The 25,749-nt window shown below is 36.0% G+C and overlaps 1 protein-coding gene across 10 annotated transcripts in view; it reads left to right on the forward strand.

Annotated features, from left to right (window-relative positions):
* PTPRK (protein tyrosine phosphatase receptor type K) overlaps positions 1–25,749 on the forward strand; it is a 582,916-nt gene that overhangs the window by 284,205 nt on the left and 272,962 nt on the right. For all 10 annotated transcript variants that reach the window (XM_056125869.1, XM_056125872.1, XM_056125873.1 and 7 more), the window contains exons 4-5: positions 22,694–22,775; positions 25,212–25,327. In XM_056125869.1, coding sequence (XP_055981844.1) covers positions 22,694–22,775; positions 25,212–25,327 — 198 coding nt within the window. The remainder of the gene's footprint in view (positions 1–22,693; positions 22,776–25,211; positions 25,328–25,749) is intronic.

Consider the following 25,749-nt stretch of genomic DNA (forward strand, 5'->3'; position numbering starts at 1 on the left):
GGTATTTGCAAAGCAATTGATTTCTGGCAGAATGTCTGTTACCCTCTTTCCCTTTTCTCTTTCCTCTCTGTACCGCTCTCTCAAAGGCCTTAAAATTGGAGAGTTTAAAGTTTATACTTTAATAAAGATAATTCAGGTAAATTAATTAACTTTGATGAAATAATTATGCTAATTCCATTTCCTTGGGATGTTAGAAAGTTCTTTATATGCAGAGGATTTGACTCTCTTCAATGATTTTTTACACACACACACACACACACACACACACACACACATACACTAAAACAAAATAAAAGAATTGTAAGATACTGATAACCAGTATTTGTAGTTTAACTCTAAGACCGTTCATCTGATTCCCTTAAGATTTAATTCCCCTTTTATGAGAGTGTAGTTTATAAAATCTCTTTACTACAAAGACCTGCTTGGTTTCAGTAATTTATTATGAGTTTGTCTTACACCATTGAATACCGAGAAGAAACTGAACACGGTATTGGTGAATCAAAATGTTTTGCTATAGCATAACTTTCACCATACATCTTAGTTTATTATTTATAAAATTGGTATGAATTCACAATTGCAAAGTCATACTTGTCTGTAACATTAAGCCACGTGGAATTTTAGTATCCAGATAAGACTCCCTCAATCCATTCTGTCATTTGTACACAGGTGGAATTTTTCTTGGGCTAACTAACTCTTGATATTGGATTCTAGATTTAATCTTGTCTTTCTTAACTCACTGATGGCCTCATATAATCAGCTTACAATGTAAGGAATTAATGCAAAGCGTTCCTTATGAGTAGAGCCAATTTTTGTGATTCTTGTCGAATTTATATTATTTTACATGAAAATCCACTTTGGCACACCATTTCCTTCCTCTTACTTTTGGTTTTAATTTAATTAATACACCATCTAAATGCTTTTCTTAGTGTTTGTTGAAATTCTGTTGTAGAGGCTAGAGAAATAGTAAATTAAGCAGGGTGCTTGTCTAGTATGCAGCTGACCCAGGTTTGGGCCCCAGGACCACAAATGTTTCCCTAAGGATCTCCATTCGGTGGTCTTAAGTGCACAACCCAGAATAAGCCCTGACCATACTCCCTTTCCCCAAATAAACAAACCACTACCCCTCCCAATAAAGGGAAAAGAAATTCTAGTTGAGTGACTCATCCTCTGAGAGTTCACAATGTGTTTCTATGAATTTAATTAAAGTTAAATGAAAATTAAAATGCATTTCCTCAGTCAGAGTTGCCACATTTCAGGTGCAGGATGCTCACATGTTAATCACAGAGAACATTCCCGGTGACAAATACTTTTATTGGACAGTTTTGTTCTGAACAATGAACCCTCCCTCACACTTCCTGTCTTTCTCAGGAACTTTTTAATTTTTTAAATTTTTACTTCAAAGTTTTTATAAAAAGTATATTTCAAAGAAAGTAATAAAAAGTGCACATGGTGCAACTGTTTGTTTCATTAGTTGTTTCACCTCTATTAGAAATAAAAGGATTATAAGGACTAGGTTATAAAATTAACTATCACATGTAACTTTTTCCCCTCTCTCTGGAATTTTCTATCTTTATAGCCTATTAAAACCATGTAATCCTTAGAAATTCAAATAGTTTGTTAAATATTTAGCATTATTGATTTCTGTTTTTTTAACCTATGTTATCATTTGAGCCAAAGGAAATAAAGCAGTTCCATTAAAAATGTTGAAACAGAATTTGAGGGTTTTTTTGTGAAATATTTAGGTTAAGCTTTATGTTTTATAGAGTGGGCCAAAATAATGACAGGAAGTGATTTGGTTAGGCAAAAGCTTTGCGCAGAAAATGAAGTTCACTGCTGCTGCCTGAAGTGATAGGTCAAGTCAGGTAAAAAGAAATTACTGCTTACTAGACTGAAAATGAAATTCCAATTTGACTTCTCAGTCTATAAACAAAAAGAGAGATAGAGAGACTAAGGCAATGCAAATCGCTTTTATAACTTAGGTTGATTTTGCTACAAGCTTTAGATAGGAAGCGTACTGCTAAATATTAAACTATTCAAGCAGTATTTCTTAGGTGTCCTTTTAGTAATTGATTGTGATCTCATATATATATATATATATATATATATATATATATATAGCTACAAATGCACAAGATTTTTGCTGCTAATCTCAGACTGGAGTGTTACTGTGAAGTCTTTGATGAGATGAAATGGCTGCATTTGATAATTAAAAAAATGTTTTTTTTTATTTTGCTGTTTGTTTGTTTGTGTTTTATGTTGTTTGTTTCGGGGCTCACTACTGCTTCTGGCCCAGGGAACCATTTATTTGTCAGGGGATTGAAACTGGATTACGTGAATATAAGGCAAGTGCCCTTTCCACTATACAATCTCTCTGGCACAGTATGGCTCTGTGTGTGTGTGTGTGTGTGTGTGTGTGTTTGCAGACACAAATATAGGCTACAAATCATACCACATCCATCCTAAAATAACATTGATTTTTAGTAATAAATTGGGAAGTTATGATACACATAAAACTCGTATAAAGTCATTCATGGGTAAGGAGCTGGGGTGCGGGTTCCTCCACTTTTACTGTGAAACAATTGTGTGCCACCTCTACACTTAAAGAGAAAAAGAAGCATTCTTATCCTTTTTATTTGTTTTTGGTTTTGCCTCTTGTGGTAAAAGTGAAAGTCCATCTTGGCTATATTTCAGTTAGCGAAAATAAGTTATTAATATAGTTTGTAAAAATAAAGAGGCAAAACGGACTTTGAAAATACAGAGTTCCCACATAATGAATGAATTCTTGGCATAAAGGATCAGGTGACAGTGAAACCAATATCGCTGATTTTTGGGCTTATTTGCTACATTTTCCGTTGCTTTGGGTTTCTTTGAAAAGTTAACTGTTATTTTTGTAGGCACTTTATGAAGCAGGCATAGAGGAAAATATAAAATCAGGATCTCATTAGTCTGATAGTCAACTAAGCTATGCATGATTAATTCTGGTATTGAGTATGTAAAATATTTTGATGTGTTTAACATAATCAAATAGGAGTTTAATTATAACTTTGCTTGATTTCACATCATATGATGGCATTCTATAGAATTTTAAAGGGATTTCTTATGATATTTATTTTATTATACATTTTTAAAGTTGTTTCCCCAGCAGTACTGGTTGGGGTAATATTCAGTTGAGGTTCATGCCTGGTAATAGTCAGGTGACAGTGTGGACCCTTTGCTTCTATGTTTGGATTTCATGATGCTGAGCTGTTTTGTGTTGGAGATTGAACTTAGTTCTAGTGCATGTAGGCATGCCAACTATTCCTTTGGGCTATATCCCCATTTCCATAATCTATATATTTTTTACACACACACAAAAAAATAGGTACAGGGCCCAAGGATGTGTCTAAGTGGCTTATTAACTGCCGTGCAAGTATGAAATTGCAAGTTTACCCCTAGTATACTGCCCCACATGTAATCAAGCGTGATCTTGGTGACATTGCTCTTTGGGGTCTGTTGTACCACAGAGATTGCAAACACAGTTTGTGATCTTTGCCTCACCACCACCAAATACGATTAAGAAACAAAACCCAAAATGTACAGCCCTAGCAAATATCACAACTAAAGTGTGTTTGAATTGTAATCAAGTGTGCAGGCCCCAGTGAACACAGGAACTGAAATGCGAATTAGCACTACCACCAAAGAATGTGACTTCCTTGCAAGTTTTTGTAGAAGCACATCAACTAAGAATGTGGATCTTCTGTAGATGCAGCAGCAAAAATTAAAGTGACTAAAACAAATGAAAAATTCTGGGGCCTGAGAGATAATGCAGGAGCAAACTTGCATGCTGCTGATACTGTTGAGAGCCTTGATTCTGTCCGTAGACCCTCGGGCAGCACCTGTAGTGATCCCTGAATGAGGAGTCCAGAGTATTTCAGTCATACTATGTTCCAAAACCCAGATTATGCCAGTGTGCATAATCTGATTAAAACTTAATCAAAGACAGCTTTGTAACTGTGTATCTCATGGTGATTTAATAAAAGTATGTATGGGGAAATAATGGAGGAGGTCCTAGGTGATTCAAGAAATAATAAAATCAAGATATGATCTAAAAAAGAAACTACTTGGTCACCATGTCTTTGCCCGGAGTGCAGACTTTTCATAGTCAAGAGAGTTCCAGATTTTCATTGTTAGGAAAAGAGGATTTTTCCACCAGATCCACCAATGTTTTACTGAAAAAAAAAAAAAGAAGGAAAAAAAAAAGAAAAACAAACCAAACCAACAATAAAAACACCCTCTGTTTGTCTCACCTCTGGCCAAATTTTATCCCACAACATAATAACAACAGGAATGCATTACTTAAGGGGAAAAGAAAAAGTGGTAAGTGATAGAGAGATAGGATAGGGGTTAAGAAACTTCTTTTGCACTGGAAAACCCCAGCACAGCATATAGCATATAGCCCAAAACAAAATAAAACAAAATAAGCTCTGAATATTATTGTGTGTTGTCTCAAGCTCCCCCAAAGTCAGTATATAAAGAAAATTTTAAAGATTTCAAAAATGAAATAGATTATAAAACACGTAACTTTTTTAAATCATAAGGTCGTATTTTAAATATGAGTAAATTATGGTTTTAAAAAAATGAAATGATTTGAGGTCGGAGTGATACTAGCTGACCTGGGTTCAAACTCCAGCACCCCCTAGGGTCCTACAAGTTCCATGAGGAATGAGACAGTGGGCAAAGCCAAGAGTAAGCACTGAGTAATGCCAGCTAGGTGTGGTCACAAAACAACAGAATAAAACAAAAAGGTAGATGGTTGGATGTCCAATAACATTGCTTTCTGCGTGTCTTCTCAAAATGTCACACTTCTTTTTATTTATCTTTTTAGTAATTCTGTTTCATTTCTGAATAAAATATATGCAAGACATCTTCATTTTGGCCTTTGATTTTAGAGCTTGTTACCTTTCAAGTGTAGATCTGTTTACAGAGTACTCTGATTTTCGAGAAGGGAATTTTGAATGAGATTCTCTCATTAAGATGTAGGGGTTTTAGTGGCATGCGCTACAGGGAAAACTAAAAACAGATCGTCACCTCTGCTCTCTATATAAACCATATATCAGAATGAAAGTAATTAAAATGTATTTTGTTACAGCCTCTTCACTTGCTGTTTTAGTAATCTTAGAATAAGGACAAGTGTGATGACATTATTTTCAGTTTCACAATATCTCTTAATGTGTATTATGTATTGACCTTAAGAACTTATTTTAGGAGCCCAAGAAATAACATGGCTAGTGTGGGGCTTGCCTTGCTTTTGGCCAACCTTGTTTTGATCCCTTTGATCCTTGGTACCACATATGGTCCCTTCAGTACTGCCAGGAGTGATCCCTGAGCTCAGAGCCAGGAGTAAGCTCTGAGCACTGCTTGGAGAAAACAAAACACAAACACACTCCTAAAACCCAAACATTTCATTAACAAAATGATAAATTTAGGAACTAAAACTCTCTATCTTGTCTCTCTCATTTTTTATCTCTCTCCCTCTGTCTCCCCTACACATTTTTTTAAATTTTTACTGGAGATGTAGTAACACGCCTCTCCCATAAGGTTTATGAATTCAAAGATGAAAGTCTTTTTTTTATATATGTCATAGTCAGTGTACAACATATTTTTTCACCAGCTGATTACTGTTCAAGCAATTTTAGGTGTAGTATTAGATGTTTAGATCTGTCTGTTGAGATTCCAATCTTTAAATCTGTTTCTTACTGCTTCATTGTCCCTTATAAGTGCAAATCAAAGGCTACAGTATGTTCAGTCTCCTACTTCTGTCATAATAGTCTCTCCCAGAGAAGGTCCCGGCCTCCTATTTCCACTGCTTATCACTTTTCTGTTTTTACCCCTGAAAGATCTAGACATTCCTTGTGGCCCAGAATTTCATATCATACTCTTGTACGTATATCTCATTCCTCATTTGATGGATAGTTCACTTTTTTTTATTTTTAGTTTTATTTGCCATTCATTTTAAAACTCTTGCCTGAAATAAGATTTAGTTTTGTGTCCATCTCTTCCTTCTCAGGTTGAAAATAATTTGCCTGCCCTTTCTCTTGCTTCGTGTTATTTTTCCACAGAAGTCAAAGATCTTTATCTCCCCGAAGTTGGGGCTGTGTTTTTTTGTTCATCTTTGTATCTCTGGTTGCTGGGGTTTTTAATGTTTGTGCAATAAGTTCTTGGTGAATAAATGTTTCCTTTGACTAAAGAGCCATTCAGAGGTCAGTTTCCCTAGTTTTTTGCTATTCCCAGGTAGAGTAATTATACTTTGAATTCTCCCATAACTAACTCTGCTTCATTACAAATATCAGCTCTATATTCATTTCCTAGCATGTCCATCATTTCTGCCATATCATTATAATTGTTTTGAAGACATATTAAAAACTAGTTATTTCTTTCTTGATCCTTTATATAAAATATGCTGCCCACACTTTTTTGTGTTCTTAGTGCATAAGTGTGTCGATCAATTGTTTAAACTTGTAAACATATTTTATAAAATTTATATTTTTATAAAATTCTGTGTCTATCTTTTAAGCTTTAGCTGAGCATTTGAAGAAGAAAATATATTCATGTGAGATTCATTTCTCATTTAAAGAAAATGTTTCTGCAGTGAACAATTGTACCTTAGAATCACTAATTTCAGGTCAAAGGACAAAGCCTTCTAACTCCATTTCATTGTCTTTCAACTAATGAAACAGCCTGGTTTAGTGTCTAACTGACCTACCTCAGAATCCTTTGAAGAACAGTGGATCTCCCTTCTTGCCTCATCTACAGTGCTTGAGAGACAGGGCAGGTATTTGCACTGAAAATCTGGCTCACCTCACTAAGGTATTTTGCTCTTGTCGCTCCAATATGATTTGTTCATATTCCAGCATGGAGGAGCAGCATAACATTTACATAGATTACAGGTATAATGAAGTCTTTGGGAAAGGGCTTTGATTTTCATGAATTACTTTCTAGATTGTTTTACAAGACTTCTAAACTAAAGTCAGGTAAGCCTCTAATTTTTTCTGTTCTTTGTACTGCTGATTGAAGAAGGGCACTTGGTCATTACTGTGCCTATCACTTTCCCTCCCCTGTCTATAAAATGAAGGTTTTCCTTCCATTCCCACCCTCGTTCTTAGTGGTCAAGAGTGTATCTCTCTCTTCCATCTTTAAAATACAATTTTAATCTATCTTTTTTTGCCTTATCTTTATAGCAGAGTGGTTTCACCATCTTTTAATATTTTTATAGTCTTAGACTTTTGCAGTTACACTAAGACTTCCAAGAGTTTGTCAATTTTTCAATTGCTACAATTCTCCTCCTCAAACAAAGCACTCTTTATTGATTCTCAGATACCCAGAGAGATTTTGGATATTCTTTTAAAAATGTTGCCTTTATGATGTAAAAAATGTTGCCCCAGTCCCTCCTCTTTGCTCAGGACTTCCTCCTGGCTTAGTCCTCAGAGTTTATGCCTGTCAGTGCTTGGGGGACCAAATGTGCTCGCAGATCAGACAGGGGATATCTGCATGCAAGGCTAGTGCATTACCCACTGGTTATGCTATTTCTTCAGTCTCTCTCTTATTTATTATTTTTTTCTTTTTGATTGAGATTTAAACTTCAGATCTCTGTATATTCATAGCAGTTATTTTTGCTTGGCATGATTCTGGGGATTGTGTGCAATGCTAGGGATTGAAACCAGGGTCTAGGGTTTGTTAGATAACCACTTGGCCTTGTGTAATTTCTTGCAGACCCTAGATGGTTCTTTATCTTAAAATTTTTAGCAATAAAGTTTTTCAATGACCACATTTTTATGACCCATGTTCATTTTATTAAATAGGCCACCAAATAAATAATTAAACTGTATACTTGTGACTTTTTAAAAAATTTTTTTTCTTCTTCATTTATTCAGTGGTTTTTTTTTTTTTTTTTTTTTTTTTGCTTTTTTGGGTCACACCCAGTGATGCACAGGGGTTACTCCTGGCTCTGCACTCAGGAGTTACTCCTGGTGGTGCTCAGGGGACCATATGTGATGCTGGGTCGGCTGCGTGCAAGGCAAACGCCCTACCCACTGTGCTGTCTCTCCAGCCCCATACTTGTGATTTTTGATCTTACTAATTTAAGAAAAATCCAATCAGATGCATGTTAACATATTTAGGTATCTTTACTCATTTTTTCCCAGCATTTGTCATTATCAAGCACTATTTAAGAGGTAAGATAACATCTATAGTTTCCCATTATCTTCTATAGAAACTGAATGTGAAACACATAGCTCTGTTCTTTAGTGTATATTAGGCTTTTTACTAACTAAAAACTTTATCTTCTTCAATTATATAATAATATAGCCGGTTAATATTTTACTGTTCAGTCAAAGATACTACTGTTTTTGCTCATTTTCTTGTAAAATACAATCAGAAAAAATATTTGGTGTTTTAAAATCCCTAATTTAAGAGTAAGTATGCAATGAGTTACATTAATTTTGTGCAAAAATTCCTTTAACTTAATCTGGTGTTTCAAGAGAAAGGTTATAACACATTTTAGATTACTTCTTCAACCAGAATGGTGAATGTAAAGAGTTTTCTATCATAATGTGATCTTAACTCAACATTTACTTTATTGCTTTATTAGTTACTGTTTGTAGTGCTAGGGATCAAACCCAGGGCCTCAAGGCATGTGAAACTTGCAATCTACCTCTATGAGTCACCTCCCTGGTCCTAGTACTCTGATACATTCTCATTTGTGGTTTTTGTGGGGTGGGTGGGGGACTGTTTTTGTTTGTTTTGAATTTTGAGCCACCCCCAGGAATGCTCAGGGGATTACTCTTAACTTTGTGCTTAAGGAGTCACTCTTGGCTGTACTCAGGTACCATATGAGATGCCTGGGATTGAACCCGGGACCACCATATGTCAAGCAATGCTTTACCTTCTGTACTATCTCTTCAGCCCCAATGTTTTCATTTGTGACATAAGATTTCAATTTTTTTTTTTCTTTTTGGGTCACACCTGGTGATGCACAGGGGTTACTCCTGGCTCTGCACTCAGGAGTTACTCCTGGTGGTGCTCAGGGGACCATATGGGATGCTGGGAATCAAACCCGGGTCGGCCGTGTGTAAGGCAAACGCCCTACCTGCTGTGCTATCGCTCCAGCCCCAAGATTTCAATTTTAGTCTTTAACTGAAGTTTGTCCTGATGTAGGCAGATCTGGTAATACTACCAGCACATTGTAATGAGTGCATTCATTTAGCATTTGCTTTTCTCCATGGTAGAAGCACACACTGCTTCCAAACTCTTAGAATCACTTCCACTTGGAGAGGAGTAAATAAAAAAAAATTATTTCAGATATAGTTGTGCAAATGAAGTGATCTACTCGTCTGTGTAATATTGGACTGGTGGTACTAAAATTTAAAAGGTTGCTCTGTTGGATTGTTGGAAGACAAATAGCACGTCTCTGGAAGTGAGGAAAAATAGTACTGTAATTCAGTGTCATGTTGATAGAAATAGCAACCTTAACCAGTCATCTTTTATTTTTGGCTCAGACAACAACTCTAAAATATAACCCAGATGGTGGAACTTTGATAGTAAAGATACAGAAATGACATTTTGCTGATGAATTTTCTGTTACCCTTTACTTCTCCACTTTCAGTTTTACACCAACTCTTTTATGATATCAGATGCTTACTTATGAATCTAAGGACAGAGCCACAAGGATGAAAAATGTGTTGAATGGCATTTTTAAATCTTTTATTATTTCAATTCCGTTTCATTTCCTTGTTCTAATTGCCGTTTTGATATTTACTCTTTTTTACTTTGCCCATTTTCCTAGCATGTCTGAGACTGCAAGGAACAGCCAGTCTTAATATATTTCTGAATACATATTTTGAGGCATTTATAGAATATAGTTTACATTCTGTCTTGGATTTGGGGATGGCTCTGAAATATGCCAGAAGTTGTGACCAAGTTCTACTGTCTCCAGTCTTAGCGGGCTTCACATCATGTTCCTTGATTTGAAATCAGAGCAGTCATATAAGGGTAATTTAGTTATATACTGTATGTGAATATGTGACTTAGTGATGTGAGTGTTTGAATTTTCAAAAGTTTTGTTCAGAGTTTCAGAATAGGAGAGGAAGTTTGCAGCAGGACCAAAGATAACCTTGTTGCCACTCTTGCCCTCACTTCTCACTAGCTTCTGTCTGGAGACCTTTCCTCTAAGGAATCAGTCCCCAAGGTAGGAAAAGGTAGGAAAGGTTAACCTTCATGGAGCACCTCCTAAATTGTGTGTAATCTCTTAATCCCTCACAGTGACCCCCTGAGGTCAGCACAAAAATATGAGGTTAAGCCTATGATTTCCAGTTGAAACTGCTTGATGCTGGCGTGCTCTCTCTCTCTCTCTTTCTCTCTCTCTTCTCTCTCTCTCTCTCTCTCTCTCTCTCTCTCTCTCTCCACACACACATACACCTTCCCCCATGGTAAAGAACTAGCATCAAAGTTTTTTGGAAAATAACATCTTAAGGATAACAGAGCACACAAAAGCATCTCAAGTGTATTCTGCGAATATCATTTATTCTTTGTTTATGTTCTAAATTTGTTTTCAAAGATAACAATTTTGTCTGGTTCTCTGTAACCCCACTCTAGAGTCATATATATTTATTTAAAGTGAAAAATATCTTAGCCAATTTTTTTGCAAATTCACGCTTTAGGAATCAAGATTTATATCAATAACATGGATTTTATTATGAACCTAAGCATTCTGGAATAAACACTAAACATGGTTATTGTTACTCTTTCTTGCTCTCTCTCTCTCTCTGACCCTTCTTTAAGGATTTCTAGATACTGTCAGTGATTGCATTAGGGATAGCCAACTCCCTGGGCTAATTTGAAGTATAGAAATGTAGTGTATTTGCATATTCATTTCACTGTAGAAACTTTTAAAAAAATTGTGTTCTCTGGACTTTTCCTTTATAGTCTGTGGTTTGGTGAGAATCTTTCAGATGCTATTTTCTTCTTTCTGATCTGTGGTCTTGGCATTTTTTGCTGTTCTTTTTATTGTTGTTGTTTTTAAATATTTTCTTGACATTAGCATGTACTTTGATGTTCCTTGGGAGAACACAATATCCTATAACAGGGTTGCTGTTGGATGAATAATTCCTTGTTTTTCATGCAAGTGTGGTCTTGTAATTGCCATCCACTTTAGTTGATAATGCAGCAGTATCTCTCATCTCTGAGCAACTGATAATTCTCTTTTTAAAAATATACATTTATTTTTAATTAAGACAGTCTGATTTACAAAGTTGTTCATAATAGAATTGTTTCAGACATATAATGTTGCAACACTCTTTTTTTTTCTCCCCTTCCGACCCCCATTGTTGCAGCACTCTTAAGCAACTGGTAATTCTAAACCTTAATAAATATTTCTGTAACTTTGGTGGAATTAGATTAAAATTACTATTGATTATACTATACATGAAAATTACTTTCTGAAATAAAACTTGGTTTATTACATTATACTTGTAAATATATACATATATACATACATACATATATATGTGTATATATATACATATACACACACACACACACATCTCACGGTCATCGTCCTCCCATTGTTCATCGATTTGCTCGAGTGGGTCCAGTAACATCTCCATCATGAGACTAGTTGTTACTGTGTTTGGCATATTAATACATCACGGGTAGCTTGCCAGGCTCTGCCGTGCGGGTGAGATACTCTCGGTAGCTTGCCAGGCTCTCAGAGAGGGGCAGAGGAATAGAACTCGGGTCGGCCATGTTGGCCGCTTGTAAGGCAAACGCCCTACTGCTGTGCTATCGCTCCAGCCCATGTATATATACATACATCTCAATGGAGACAAATAGACATTTGACTGTGTTGTATTTATGTATGAAAGACAAACTGTCTAAATTCATAGTGGCAAACCTTGTAAATATACATAGAGACTGTATGTATTTAGATATCTAGTTGAACCCAAGTTATTTTCTAAACTCCTGACTTTAAGTCATAGAGGATTACTCCTTTTAAAATACTGGCAATTTTATATCTCAAAATATCCTAAGAAACTTTTCAATTCATATGTGCCATAGAGGTACTAAGAATTGCTAAAATCTAAAATATGAAGGGGTTTTAAGTAAATAATTGATTTGAGTTTGATTATATGTTTTAACTGTTTTCCAACTAAACCTGTTTAGTTGGTTTTTAATTACAAACCCTAATTTCTTTCACAAGTGGCTTTGGAACTACTAAAAGTACTAATATTTTCCTTGTTTCCTTATTTAATTTATATAATCACAGCCATTTATCTCCTTAAGAAACTAAATAGTCAAGTAAGCAACCAACAGTCAAGGACAGTTAGGAATGCATTAGTTTCAGAGAGCCTTTAAACCTTTCCTAAAGGCAGTTTTGCACATTACTGTAGAAATCACTGCTACATGAGTCACTAGGTAAGCCAGTCTGGCATGTAGAGGGATGCCTATTTCCTCTAACATGTTTGCAAACTCCTTATTGGGAAACCAAATTCCAGATTGTTCATGCCTGTGAGTGGTTCCATAGTGGGATAACAGCGATTGTCAGTCAAATATTGAAATTTTGTAAGCATTTGGCAGTATGGTACGTAATAATTATTATAATGAATATAAGTAGAATATTTGCTTTTGAGCTAGATTCTAGACTTTGAAGAGTCCATATAGATATTTGAATTACTCAATATAAAATCTTCTGGGACCTACTAGCAGAGATTTGTTCCTTGTAGCATTATTTAACGATTCAAGCGAAGTAATTATATTTTCATGTTTTCTAAATTAGCATGGGAAACTTATCTGGACCTTTCTCAAGGGAGTGTATTTTACTATACCAACACAGTTTTATGTGCTAGGTAAAAGTGAGCTAAATAAATACCTTAACCCATTCTTCACTTTGGGACAGAATTACTTACTAGAGTTCACTGATATTACTGTATTTTCTCTATGTATTGGAACTCTTTCCAGGCCTGATTTTCAGTAAGAATCTTGAGGTTTACTATTGCTCTAGGAAATGGGTCAAACCATTGCTTCAGGGGACTTATCATTGAGTAGGGCGATAAAATTGAAAAATTTGTTTGCGCAGTAAGTTATGTAGTTATAATTATGTTTTGTTCACAGCTCTAACCAGGGGCTACTTCTTTCTGACCCGTCTAAATGAGTACATATTAATTTTCATGTAATTTATTATTAGATCAGTGGGTGGAGGATATCTTGAACTCCTTTAATTTTCTTTCCTTTAGTGATGTCACCATCCTTATTATTGCCTTCCGCTGGATTTTGTGGGTTTTTTTTTTCTTATTTTCCATAAACTCAAGGTAGGAATCATTTAAAATTGGTCCTCTACTCATCAAGAACACAATCATTTTGGTATATTTGTGGAAGGTACTTTGGTAGTTCTTTCTTCACATTTCCACAAAGTTGACTATATTTTTGTGGAAGTATGTTGCACCACACCCTATAGTTGTTGAGTGCTTGTTCCCTGTTCTGTGATCAGTAGTGATCTCTGCTGTACTCAGGGATCTTATGCGGTACTGGGTTGAACCAGAGTATACTGCATGCAAGGCAAGTGCTTTAGCCCTGTACTCAATTTAAAATTGCCTTTTTCAGTTTAATTTTTCTACAAAACGTGATTTTCACATTTTAACCTCTTGCACTGGTGAATCAGATCTTATCTCTCTAGTGTTTCTACTTTACATGTAAGCATTTCACTTTGTAACTATAAGATAAACTCATCTGATTTTACTGAGTCCATCCATCACTCTAATGTGAACTTTAATTTGTCTTTCACCAGTTATCAATATACTTTTAATATCACTTGATCACTTGATCACTTAACTTCCTTTGCTCATTGATTTGCTCGAGGGGGCGCCAGTAACGTCTCCATTCGTCCCTGTAGTGTGCTAGTGTAGCCCAATGGCATCTGTTCATTCTAGGAACACGAAGAGCTTCAAACTGATCGGTCAGGGTCTTGACAAAGAAGTCTGACCATTTCGTAGGTGGGCGGCCACGCAGCCTTTTGACATCCCGTGGAATCCAGTCAGTAACTGCTGTAGACCAGTGGTCATCTCCAAATCTCATTACGTGACCAGCCCATCTGATTTTCGACACCTTGGCAAATAAGACAGCTTCCATGATGCTTGACTGTTGACAGAGGTCAGAACTCAGTATTCTTTCTCTCATTTGAGTGAAACGTGATACTCCAAGCATAGCTCTTTCAATTCCTCTTTGGGAGACCTGAATAGCATTCTTATCTGGTTTTCATAGGGCCCAGCTCTCTTAGGCATATGTTAATGCAGGAAGAACAGTGGAATTGAAGAGATGTGCCCAAAACAGAAGATTCTTCGTCCTCTTAGCTATTTCTTCAACGCTCTAGAAGGCGTTACAAGCCGCTGTCTTCCTTCTGCGCAACTCAGGTGCAGGTCACTTGTCATGTTGACTTCTTGACCTAGGTACACATAACTGTTGCATTCGGAGATGGTCATTCTGTTGAGAGTGAATGGAATGTTAGGAACGAGACTGTTTCTCATAAACATTGTCTTCGTGAGATTCAGATGGAGTCCGACCTTTCCACACTCACTGTCGAAGTCATCCAGCATTTGTGCGGCTCGGCTGAGGTTTGGTGTTATGAGAACGATGTCATCAGCAAAGCGGAAGTGGTGTCGCTGCCGACCGTCTATCTTTACTCCCATTCCTTCCCATGCCAGTCGTCGCATGATGTTCTTGAGGGTGGCACTGAAGAGTTTTGGTGAAATGGTATCACCTTGCCGAACCCCTCTCTTGACATCAACGATCACTTCTTTGTAGAATGGTGAGATCCTGGTAATGAATCTGTAATACAGCTCACAGAGGATTCTGATGTATTGAGTTTGAATGCCCTGTTTGGCCAGGGCTTCGATGACCGCTTTAGTCTTAACAGAATCAAAGGCCTTCTTTCAATCAGTGGCATAAAGAAAGTGTTCCAAGCTAAGGGGTAACACTGTGATCTTAAGGAGTATACTCTAAGGAGTATCACTATGATCTTATTTCTGTCATTTTCATAAACTCTTTGCTTACTTTCTGGTGTCTACACTTTAGAGACTGAAATTCAAGCAAATGCTACCAAAATTGTCATCTGCGTGTAATAGTTTGGTATTATGCAAAATTTATGGATACCAGTTTCAAGTGGGCCCACTAAACCTCCGGAATATTCTACCACATTTTCTTATTTATCCCTCCCCTCCTTTCTTTCTCATTGATTCCATTACCCTTCTAGCCAGGAAATCTAAGACTTCAGAATTTAAAAACAAAGACAAAACCAAAAACTGCCTTATTTATTAGTGCTGTAGTTTTACTCATATCTTAATCCTTGGTTTCATTCCTTATGGTACGTGAAGATAGAGTCCCTTCTATTGTTATGTGAGGGAAATTCCTTCCTACTATAGTTAAGAATTCTTTTTCTCTCATGTAGATCTAAGCATTTCCCATCAAACCATCCATATCAAACTCTGAGCAGCTATAATTTTCCTGTATTAGAATAATAGCACTACAATGTAGCACTGCCCTCCCCTCCTGTTGTTCATTGGTTTGCTTGAGCGGGCACCAGTAATGTCTCCTTTAGTATAATAATCATAAGAAATCTATCACTTATTGACCATATTTTTTGATATCTGTAGTTAAATTTCTATTCTGATTCAGGAATAATATCTGTAAGAGTTTTCTATTTATCATCTCTCTTGATTGCCCTATGTGGTTTTCACTTGGGTGCCTCCCATTCTGTTCATTCTCAGAGACACAAATAGGGGCTAATTTTCCCAGCTTTATCAAGATAGGACTGGTAGGGAAGTTTGTATAAATTTAAGGCATACACTGTTTTTATTTGATCCACTAGTTCACTACCATATGAAAGAATTTTTATCAACACAGCATTGACTAGTACATATGTCACAGTATGTGATGTATGTCAGAATATGTCATTCAAGATGCCAGGCTTTCTCTATGCACATGCTCCTTGACCTCTTGTATCTCGGTCCCACTTGTCACTTAGCAGGCTTATCTTCTCAGTCCTCTCAGGGTGGTCAGTGTGCAGAAAGAGAGACAACTGTAGCTTGGATGGATTCGTGAGCACTACAGTGTTGGAAGTTCACAAACAAAAGGGAAGTTAATTATATTTAACAGTATACATACATATGTGTTGACTTTGTGTTTTCGTTTTTGTTTAACTAGTATCTCTTGAATATCTGCTATGTCTTTGGTGATGTGAATTTACTTTGAAGATACAAATTTGAATTATCCATGGCTCCTGACATTGGGGTTTCACAGTGTTATTTGAGAATTGTACTTCACTGGTATTGACGTAGTTAGGTATTTTGGGTGTGTGGCAGATGACTATTTTATTTATTATCAAAATTTGGACATGATATTAAAAATAGACAATGGTAATTTACACTGAATTTTATATTAACAGAACACATTGCATAATAATTCAAATCACATAAACAAGTAAGGATAGGATATGGGGAAAATATCAATGTGTTCTATATTTTCTTTTTATTAATTTAGGGATGAGGTTTATGTTTATTTTGTGTGCTTCCTTGTTTGGTTTTGTTACCTCACGTGGCAGTGCTGATAGTGCTCAGGGCTTAATCCTGTCTCAGCATTCAGGCCTTGCTTCTGGTGGGGGTTGGGGTCCATATAAAGTTGAACCCATGTCTGCTGGCACAAGACAAGCACCCTATCCACTGTACTATTTCTGCAGCCTGATGATTAATATTTTCATTAGACAGTGAAATGAGTATCACTTTTATTTTAATACAGTTTTCCTTTATGGATACTTTCTTCCTATTATGCAGTGTTACTCCTTAGCATGGAACACTTTCTTTATGCCAGAACTGTGCTAAATACATGTTTTTCTGCATTGAATCTATTTAATCCTTACTTAAATCTTAAGATGTATACTAATCAGTTATTTTTATCAAAGAAGCAACATTTCTTGCCTAACTTAAAGAAATGTAAGTACTATATTTTATATTAAAGAAGAACTATTGAAGAAGAAATTAATGTGACCAAAGTAAAAGCTCGTTTGTTTGTTTTGGGGGCCAGATACTGGGGTGTTCAGGGGCTACTCCCAACTCAGAATTTATGGATTATTCCTCAGTACTTGGAAGAACATGAGTTGCTGACTGATGAGCCTGAGGGTTCTGCCTGCAGGACCTATTTTCTTATACTCTGAGCCATTTCCTCTATCCACACAGCCAACTTTACAAATAGTTTTTATAGAAGTTAAAGTTATATGTAAAGAAAGTGTACTCAGTAAGCGTCTTACTTTGCATGGAGTCTGCATTATTAATATTGTGGTAGGCTTGTAGAAAACTTAGGGCAAATATTGTTTGGATTTTTAAATTTTTCATAATGTTTATTATTACATGATATAGTGATAGCGCAGCAGGTAGGGCGTTTGCCTTGCATGCAGCCCAAGTGGCTGACCCAAGTTCGATTTCTCTGCCCCTCTTGGAGAGCCCGGCAAGCTTCTGAGAGTATTTTTCCCGCATGGCAAAGCCTCGCAAGCTACCCATGACGTATTTGATAAGCCAAACGGTAACAACAAGTCTCACGATGGAGACGTTACTGGGCCCACTCAAACAAATCGATGAACAACGGGAGGACAGTGCTACAGTGCTATAGTATCTCTTAATCATTTTATATTCAATCATCACCTATGACATAAGCATTCAAGTATTGTCCAAACAGGTCTACAAAGATACAAATAAATAAGGTGCCTGATCTCACATGAAATAGACCAACTACTACATTCCATCTGCCTGTCTTTGGGTTTTGAATAGTCTGAGGTATTTTTTCTGTATTATTCAGTTTGCCAAAGGATAAAGTTTTCTTTGTCTGTTCAAATTTGCATTTTATTTCCCCCCTACTTTAATTCAACTTTGCTGCACTTATTTAGTTAATAATCCAAGAATGTTGCTAGAGTAGCAAAAATTTGATTAGAATCATCACCTTCAGTATTCCAGGTAATGGGCTGGAGTGAAATAGGCATGAAAAGTGGAGAGCATTCATTCTGTTTGTAGGCTGGCCTCCTGGATGGGTTAAAGTTGACATCTGGTATGGTTTACATTGCTCTTTTCTTCTGGGAAGCCCTGGTTGATGACTTGACATCAGGCATTAGATCTGACCTGAGCATTAGCCTAAACAAGCTTTGCGTAATTAAGCTAGTGAGATTTGCTTCCCCTGACTGGACAGAAGAGCCTTACAAGGTGAGGGCTCTGTTGAAGTGATGAAACTGATTAGATCCTTAGCAGTAAAGGAATCTGCTCTCAGAAATTTCCTCTAGCTTTCGTTAATGAGGCGAAGACAGTACTTAGCAGGGAAAATGAGGTCACTAAAAAGGAAAAGGTTTTTTTTTTTTAAAGCTAGAAAAAAAATCTATTCTTCTGCTTTCTTTTAAATCAAGGCCAAAATTCATTGTCCAGAATAAAATTCAATTTAAGTGAATAATTAGAATGTTTTCTCAAGGATGTAGTAATCATGTTTAAACTCAACACCTTCATGAAGTAAAAAGAATGTTATGCAACTAGAGAAAGTCAAAGCAGAATAATTCTAGAAATTAAAATAACTGAATGCTAATTAATTCTTAGAAATGAAATAAGCAGTGGGTTAATTTTATGATATGCGATTTATTTTTAGAATACTTTAAGAAAAACTAGCATTTTTTTTTAGGGACTAGAGTAATAGTACAGAGGGTAGGGCACCTGCTTCCACACAGCCGACCTGACCTGGGTTTGGTTCCTTTTATCTCATATGGTCTCACCAGGAGTAAGTTCTGAGCACCACTGGGTGCCCTTCCCTCCCCTTTCTTCCAAAAATAAAAACCACAACCACAAACCCAAACTACCAAACTACTACCACTTTTTAATTTCTATACCATTGCTTTTATTTTTTGGACTATATATATGTGTGTGTGTGTGTGTGTGTGTGTGTGTGTGTGTGAGAGAGAGAGAGAGAGAGAGAGAGAGAGAGAGAGAGAGAGAGAGAGAGAAACTCCTTGTTAATAGTGTTCATTATCATGCCTTTTGATTTGTATGGTATGCTTATACACCATTTAATTTTCATAAAACTTAACAATGAAAACTGTATTATTGGAATTGGAACCTCACCTTAGATTGAGTGCTTTGTTCAAGATAGAGCTGGAAGTTTTCTAACCCCATGAAGATGACCTGTACCATGATTGGTTAAAGTTATTTTATCTCATTTCCTCCTTCCCTTTTTGCTGTCCTTAATCGAATGTTTAACAAGTGACATGAGAATTTTGTATTGATAGGTTGTAAGCCATCCTTTTGGTATAGAGTATTTTCCTTTCCACCAAGACTTTTCTCAGCTTCAAATTATGTTGATGAAATGGGTAATGGTTAAGGGATGTATGTGAACAGATAAGAAAGAGCCAAGGAAGATAGGAGTGAATGAATAAAGAAAGGTCCTCCACCCAACCTACTGTGTCTCTATTGTCATTGGCTCTGAGACCTATGTAGGAGAATGGAGAATGGGGAATGGAAAATGAATGCTTGAGAATTCAGATAGTTTAGCCAACACAAAATAACTAATTAGGATGTAATTTAAAGTGGCATTCGTTTTTAATTAAAAATTTTAGGTCTCAAAGAAGGTTTAAGTTTATTTAATGGAAATAAGTTCACTGTGTTTTCCTCTTTATCTCAAGAGGCAGAATAACGAACTTAATGGAATAAGACCTAGAGGCAGATTGGTTTGGGTCTATCCTGGCTTTACAACTTCTTGTTAACTGTTATATTTGGTGCAGTTCAGTTATTTAACTTTTCTTTATATTGAATGCATAATAATACCATCATATAGTGTTACTGATGATTAAGTTAATGTGTTAACTTAGGGAGGGGTGGTTGTGTGTGTGTGTGTGTGTGTGTGTGTGTGTGTGTGTGTGTTTCTGTGTTTCTGTAGTAAATGTCAGTGTGTACCTGCCTGGTAACATAGGACAGTCTCTTCAGTGTAGTAAGTGTTTAGCAAATGCTATGATAATCAACCCAGTTGATAGTAAAAGTATCTGTTAAAGGTCGCCTAAGAACTTTAAACATACTCCAAATAATACTTTCTCTGAACGCTTTCCTGCATTTCATGTTTTTGTCATAGCTTGTATCTGTTTTGTGAAACTCCCAATTTTACACAACTGCAGCTCACTTGGCTGTTTAAACTTTCTCCCCTTCATGCTACCTTAAGACGCTGCTATGCTTGATTGATTCCAGAATTGACTGGTTTCTCAGAGGCTAGGAAGAATTGACCGGTTTCCTAGGGGCTCGGAAATGGCACTGAATCATTTTATGTCTTTGGATAGTTTCTGTGCTCATCAAATTCGTGCTCATCATGATGCTTTTTTTTAAAAATGTATATGACATTTTTAGTTAAGGTTGTTATAATTTGCCTGGTTATCATGTTGGTGGGTTTTTGCTGTGCCCGAAAACTTCTCCTGGTGCTTCTCTTTCCAAGACCATTCAGTGTAGATGGTGCTTTGTTGGCTTTGCAGAAAACAAAAACTGCTCTCTTTTTGCCTTTCATTTCCTCCACCTTTTACTTTGTCTTTCTATAGCATCATAACCACGGATGAAGTTAAATTCCTAATATACATTTTTTCATTTTCATGATTTCCAATTCTATAACTTTATTTTAGGTCTATCTCTACTCTTTGATGTCTTTTTGTATAGTCTCCTTAAGTTTTAACCCACCTGTATTCTATGAAAATCATTTGTTAAGTGCCAGAAATGCACTTTATCTATCTTCTTCCTCAAATCTGTACCATATATATATATATATATATATATATATATATATATATATATATCATTAGTCCTGGCTATTTAAAATACCCTGATACTGTTTTTCAGCTATTGACCCAAAGTAGGAATTAGGAATGTACTTTATTTCCCCATTGTATAAGGAGGCAACAAGCTCTATTTTTTTTAAAAGTCCATCTCCCTTAGTCATATTTTTTCACCCTTACTGCTTCCATTTCATATCTCTTTTCCCACTACTGTTAGCATATTCCCTGACTTTCTGTGTATAGTATTATCTTTCTTCAGGACAGTCTTTACTTTTTGAGGTCAAGTACGCGTTTAACAGACCAATTTATATTATATTCCTACTTAGAAATCATCTTCCATAAAGTTCTTGAAATGCCTGCTAAATACTCCAGAACTAATCCATGTATCTCTATGAATAAAGCAGTCATAATCCAATAAGATACAAAATGCATCGTGCTAAATTTGTAAGTTTTTCTTTAAAAAGTGTAGCATGCATCTTTGACTATAACAAAATGGAAACTTCCTTTGTTTATGACCATAAAACCTGGAAACTTTTTTTTGGCTTTTTTGGGTCACACCCGGAGATGCACAGGGGTTACTCCTGGCTCTGTACTCAGGAATTACTCCTGGCGGTGCTCAGGGGACCATATAGGATGCTGGAATTGAGCCCAGGTCAGCCAAGTGCAAGGCAAATGCCCGACCTGCTGTGCTATCTCTCCAGCCCCCAAACCTGGAAACTTTTTAATATATTTAAGAAGTATTATTGTGGCGTTTCAGACGGTATTTCTTCTGGTTCTGCAGCTATCTTATTTAAATCCTTTTGTCTATGTCTCTCTAATCTCTCCACTCTTAAAATTTTCTAATTATTAGATTGCATTCACTTAATTCCCTAACTATAGCCCCTATTGCATGTTGCTGGAGTTAATTATCAAATTATCTATCAACCTCCACTTTTGAATATTTAGTTTTTTGATAGATAATATCATTCGAGTCTTAGCATGGTTAATATACTGCATGGTACAATGCAGGTTCTCAATGTGTGTTTAATAACTAACAAAATGGGGAAAGTTTATAGTAGAAAGTTTTATGAGATCTAACTCTACCGCATAGTTACTTTAAAAATTGAGTTTGAGTTGCTTGATCTTATTGTTTTCTTTATGCTAACAAGGTTTTGGATATTATGCTATTTCCTTTTTCGGTTTAGAACAAGTTTGGGACACTCCCAGTGGTGTGCAGCAGTTACTACTTCTGGCTTTGTGGCTGGGGGTGTCACCTTGTTGTAGTCAGAGAATTGATCTTGGGCCTCAGATTTTATTTCCTATATTAAAAAAATCCAAGTTCAATTTTCTTTCAGCATGTTTTAACTATTCTTCTACCGTGAACATTATTTTTTCTTGATTTGGATTTTTGGGCCACCCACAGTGCTCAAGTCTTACTCCTGAAATTGCACTCAGATCACTCTTGGAAGACTTGGGGGACCAAAGCATGTTGCCACTTGCAAGGCAAGTACCAACCTGCCTTGCTCAGGCCCGAACTGCAAAATTAAAATAATAATTGATCTTAAATTACTGTCACTGTCACTGTCCTCCTTTTGTTCATTGATTTGCTCGAGCGGACCCAGTAACGTCTCCATCGTCAGATTTGTTGTTACTGTGTTTGGCATATCGAATATGTCACGGGTAGCTTGCCAGGCTCTGCTGTGCGGGTGAGATACTCTCGGTAACTTGCCGGACTCTCCGAGAGGGGCAGAGGAATCGAACTCGGGTCGGCCATGTTGGCTGTGTGCAAGACAAATAATTTCATTAATTAAAACTTTTTAAGAAAAGTCATTGTTAATGTTTTCTCTTTCTTCCTGCCAGGTAATATTTGAAGCTGAAGTCTCAGGAGAGAGAAGTGGTTATATTGCCATTGATGATATACAAGTGCTGAGTTATCCTTGTGGTAGGTTATGATTAATAATTATATGTTTTTGTCTTTTTAATACTTATTTGTATTGACATTGACTGTTGATTGTCATTTGTTTTTGTTGTTGTTGTTGTTGTTGCTGTCATCATCTTAACCTTCCCTCAGTCTGAATGAACAGTGAATGAATAGTTTTTTCAATCAAAATTTTTCAGATTTATAACTAATTGCATAGAACTGAACAATTACTGTAAATTATTTAATTGCTGTGAATAAAATACAAACGAAAGTCTAAGTGGGATTTGTTTTATCTTGTTAGATTTATTAAAATATCCATGAAAATAGGAAGACTACCATCAGTTCAGCTGAAAGAAATTGAACTTATGTAGACTGTGTATTAAGTTAAATTTTGGAGTAAGATGAAGAGAATGAAATAATTCACCTTGTTCTAAATTTAGTACTAATTATTTTATGATAAATATTTGGTTAACCTGTATTAAACTATCAAAATAGAAATTCTTATTAAAATAGCAACAACAAAAAATGGAGAGCAAAGGAGAAAATTTTCTAACACGTACATTTATTTTTTTCTTAGATTTTTATTGGTTGGTCATCAAATGACTTTACTAAATGCTTTTAAATCATACCTTCTATGAGTTAATGCATGCACACTGTAGAAGTAAGCATAAAACAACTTGAGAAGTTAGCCTCCGACCTACATTTCCCACCCACAGTTTCCTTTTGGAACCATGCATTCTAGGTGATCAGTTCAGGAATCCTTTTGCTAGAAACACTAACATTTTGAAAGTGTGAATAGGAGATAAGCCTTGTTCTCCTGGTGAATCTTTTGCAAACCCTTAAGTGTGGCAGATCACACAGCCATCTATATTCCAGATTCTCTTTAGTCCTGTGATCAGAACTCCTGGTTCTGACTCACTAGGTCTGGGTAGGACCTGAGAATATACATTTCTGTTGAGTTCTCAGGTGCTGCTTTTTCTGATATTCTGTAGGACACAGTTCACTAGCCTGTCACCAGCTCATCTTCTCGTTCCTTTTTCAAAGCACCTGCAGATTTGAGACAATGGAAAGAGATTTTGTAGTAAAGGGTCAGATGATTTATTCATGTGCTGTGTTCTAAGACAAAGGAGAACAAAATTAACTCACTCAAAATTCAAGTTGGTTTACTAATGTTTTTCAGTATTGGATTGAGATGAGAATGGTGTCCGTTTCATTCTCACTCCTTGAAAGGGAGACGTGAAAGAAAGTTTTTCAGAGATAATTACCCGATGGTTTCACTCACTAGAATATAAATATAAAGCAAGCAAATTGGCAAAAACCAATAAAACTAACTCTAACTTGATGAAAACTAGGGAGGTTGCCAGAAGAACTAGGGAGAGAGAGATAGAGGAATAGTTTCAAAGGTGCGTTTCTTTGGCATGGTGCTAGAATTTTGGTGGTGGGAGTGGTGAGTTCCATACACATATCATGGTATAGAACTAATCCCCTGAGACTCCATTGTATTGTAAATAATCATTTTTTTAAAAGGCTTTCAGGAAAAAAGCATTGTAAAACTATAATTTGAATAGAAAAGCAGTCATTTTATTATATGGCCTTCCACAAGCTTTCTGTTACTCATTCAGTCATTTTCCTGTTTATATTTAATTTCACTTGAAAACATGAATAAGGCTTCCATTTAAAAATAATTACAGAGAATACTTGTTTGGCAGCCATATAACTCAAGTAAATTTTGATTGCAGTCATCTCTTTTTATTTAATATACACAGTAGCTGAGGTAATTTTATTATTATTATTTTTCCTTAAGAATTGGGACTGAATATTGTTTGCTTTATTTTGGTATTCTTCTTAAGGTGCTCAGGGCTTACTCATGGCTCTGCATTCAGGGATCACTCCAGGTAAATTATGGGAACCACATGGGGTGCCAGGGGTTAAACCCATGTCAGCTGCGTGGCAAGTGCCCTATCCACCTTAGTATCACTGCAGCCCCAATTGTTTTTATTAAATATAGCAAGAAGTTTTAAATGGTTAAAATGCAGTTTAGCTCAGTGGTCACATAATACTTTCTGATATATCATTGTAGATTTTCATTCTATTTTACTCGTAGGCTCTAACATGCCAATTTGATCTCTTTTCTTTGCTTTGTCTGGTAACTGTTTTGTTATCACCCATATGTAGCACGCTTTGGCATTCTCTTCAGTAATAATTATGGGATGCTCTTTCTCCAGATGGGACAGTGTTCTAGGAATTACAGGACACTGAGTAACAGACCTATTGAGAAAAAGAGAACTTGAGGGTGAGCGAGGAAATGGTGTCTCTCATCACAAAGAAAGCTCAATTTTCATTTATATGGCATTAGTCTTGGCTAGATATAAATTTATCAGCAACATTATTTTATTGGGAATAAGAAACATACCATGTTTTCTTCATACGTAAATAATTATTTTTCTGTCTTCACAGATAAATCTCCTCATTTCCTTCGTTTGGGGGACGTAGAGGTGAATGCAGGGCAGAATGCTACATTTCAGTGTATTGCTACAGGCAGGGATGCTGTGCACAACAAGTTATGGCTACAGGTAAGGCCAAGTTCACAAGGTTAGACTTTATTATTTATTTATTTTTAAACACAGGTTTACTGTTTTTGTTGTTGATCATCTGCCTTTGTCTGTGCTTACATATTTCTGCATCTAGGTCATAAAAGAAGAGCACTATAACATTAGCTAATATTTGCACTCATGCTTATGATTATCCTGATTATATTAAGGCTGTGTTGAGACTATTGAAAATAAATTTTCTCAATTGTTTGAAAATTAGAAAAAAAAGTTTTCATGATATTCAGTGTTGGAAAACTCAACTTCTTAGAACATATTACTTAATTAGGAATGGTTATTCAAATAATTACTTAAAGTACTTTAAGAAACCATTGTTAGTACTTTAGAAATTAATGAAACTAAAGGGACTTTTTTTTCCAGAAATTTTGCATGTAGGAATTAATAAC

This window comes from Sorex fumeus, unplaced genomic scaffold, assembly GCF_029834395.1.
Source record: "Sorex fumeus unplaced genomic scaffold, SorFum_2.1 ptg000061l, whole genome shotgun sequence".
Lineage (NCBI taxonomy): Eukaryota > Metazoa > Chordata > Mammalia > Eulipotyphla > Soricidae > Sorex > Sorex fumeus.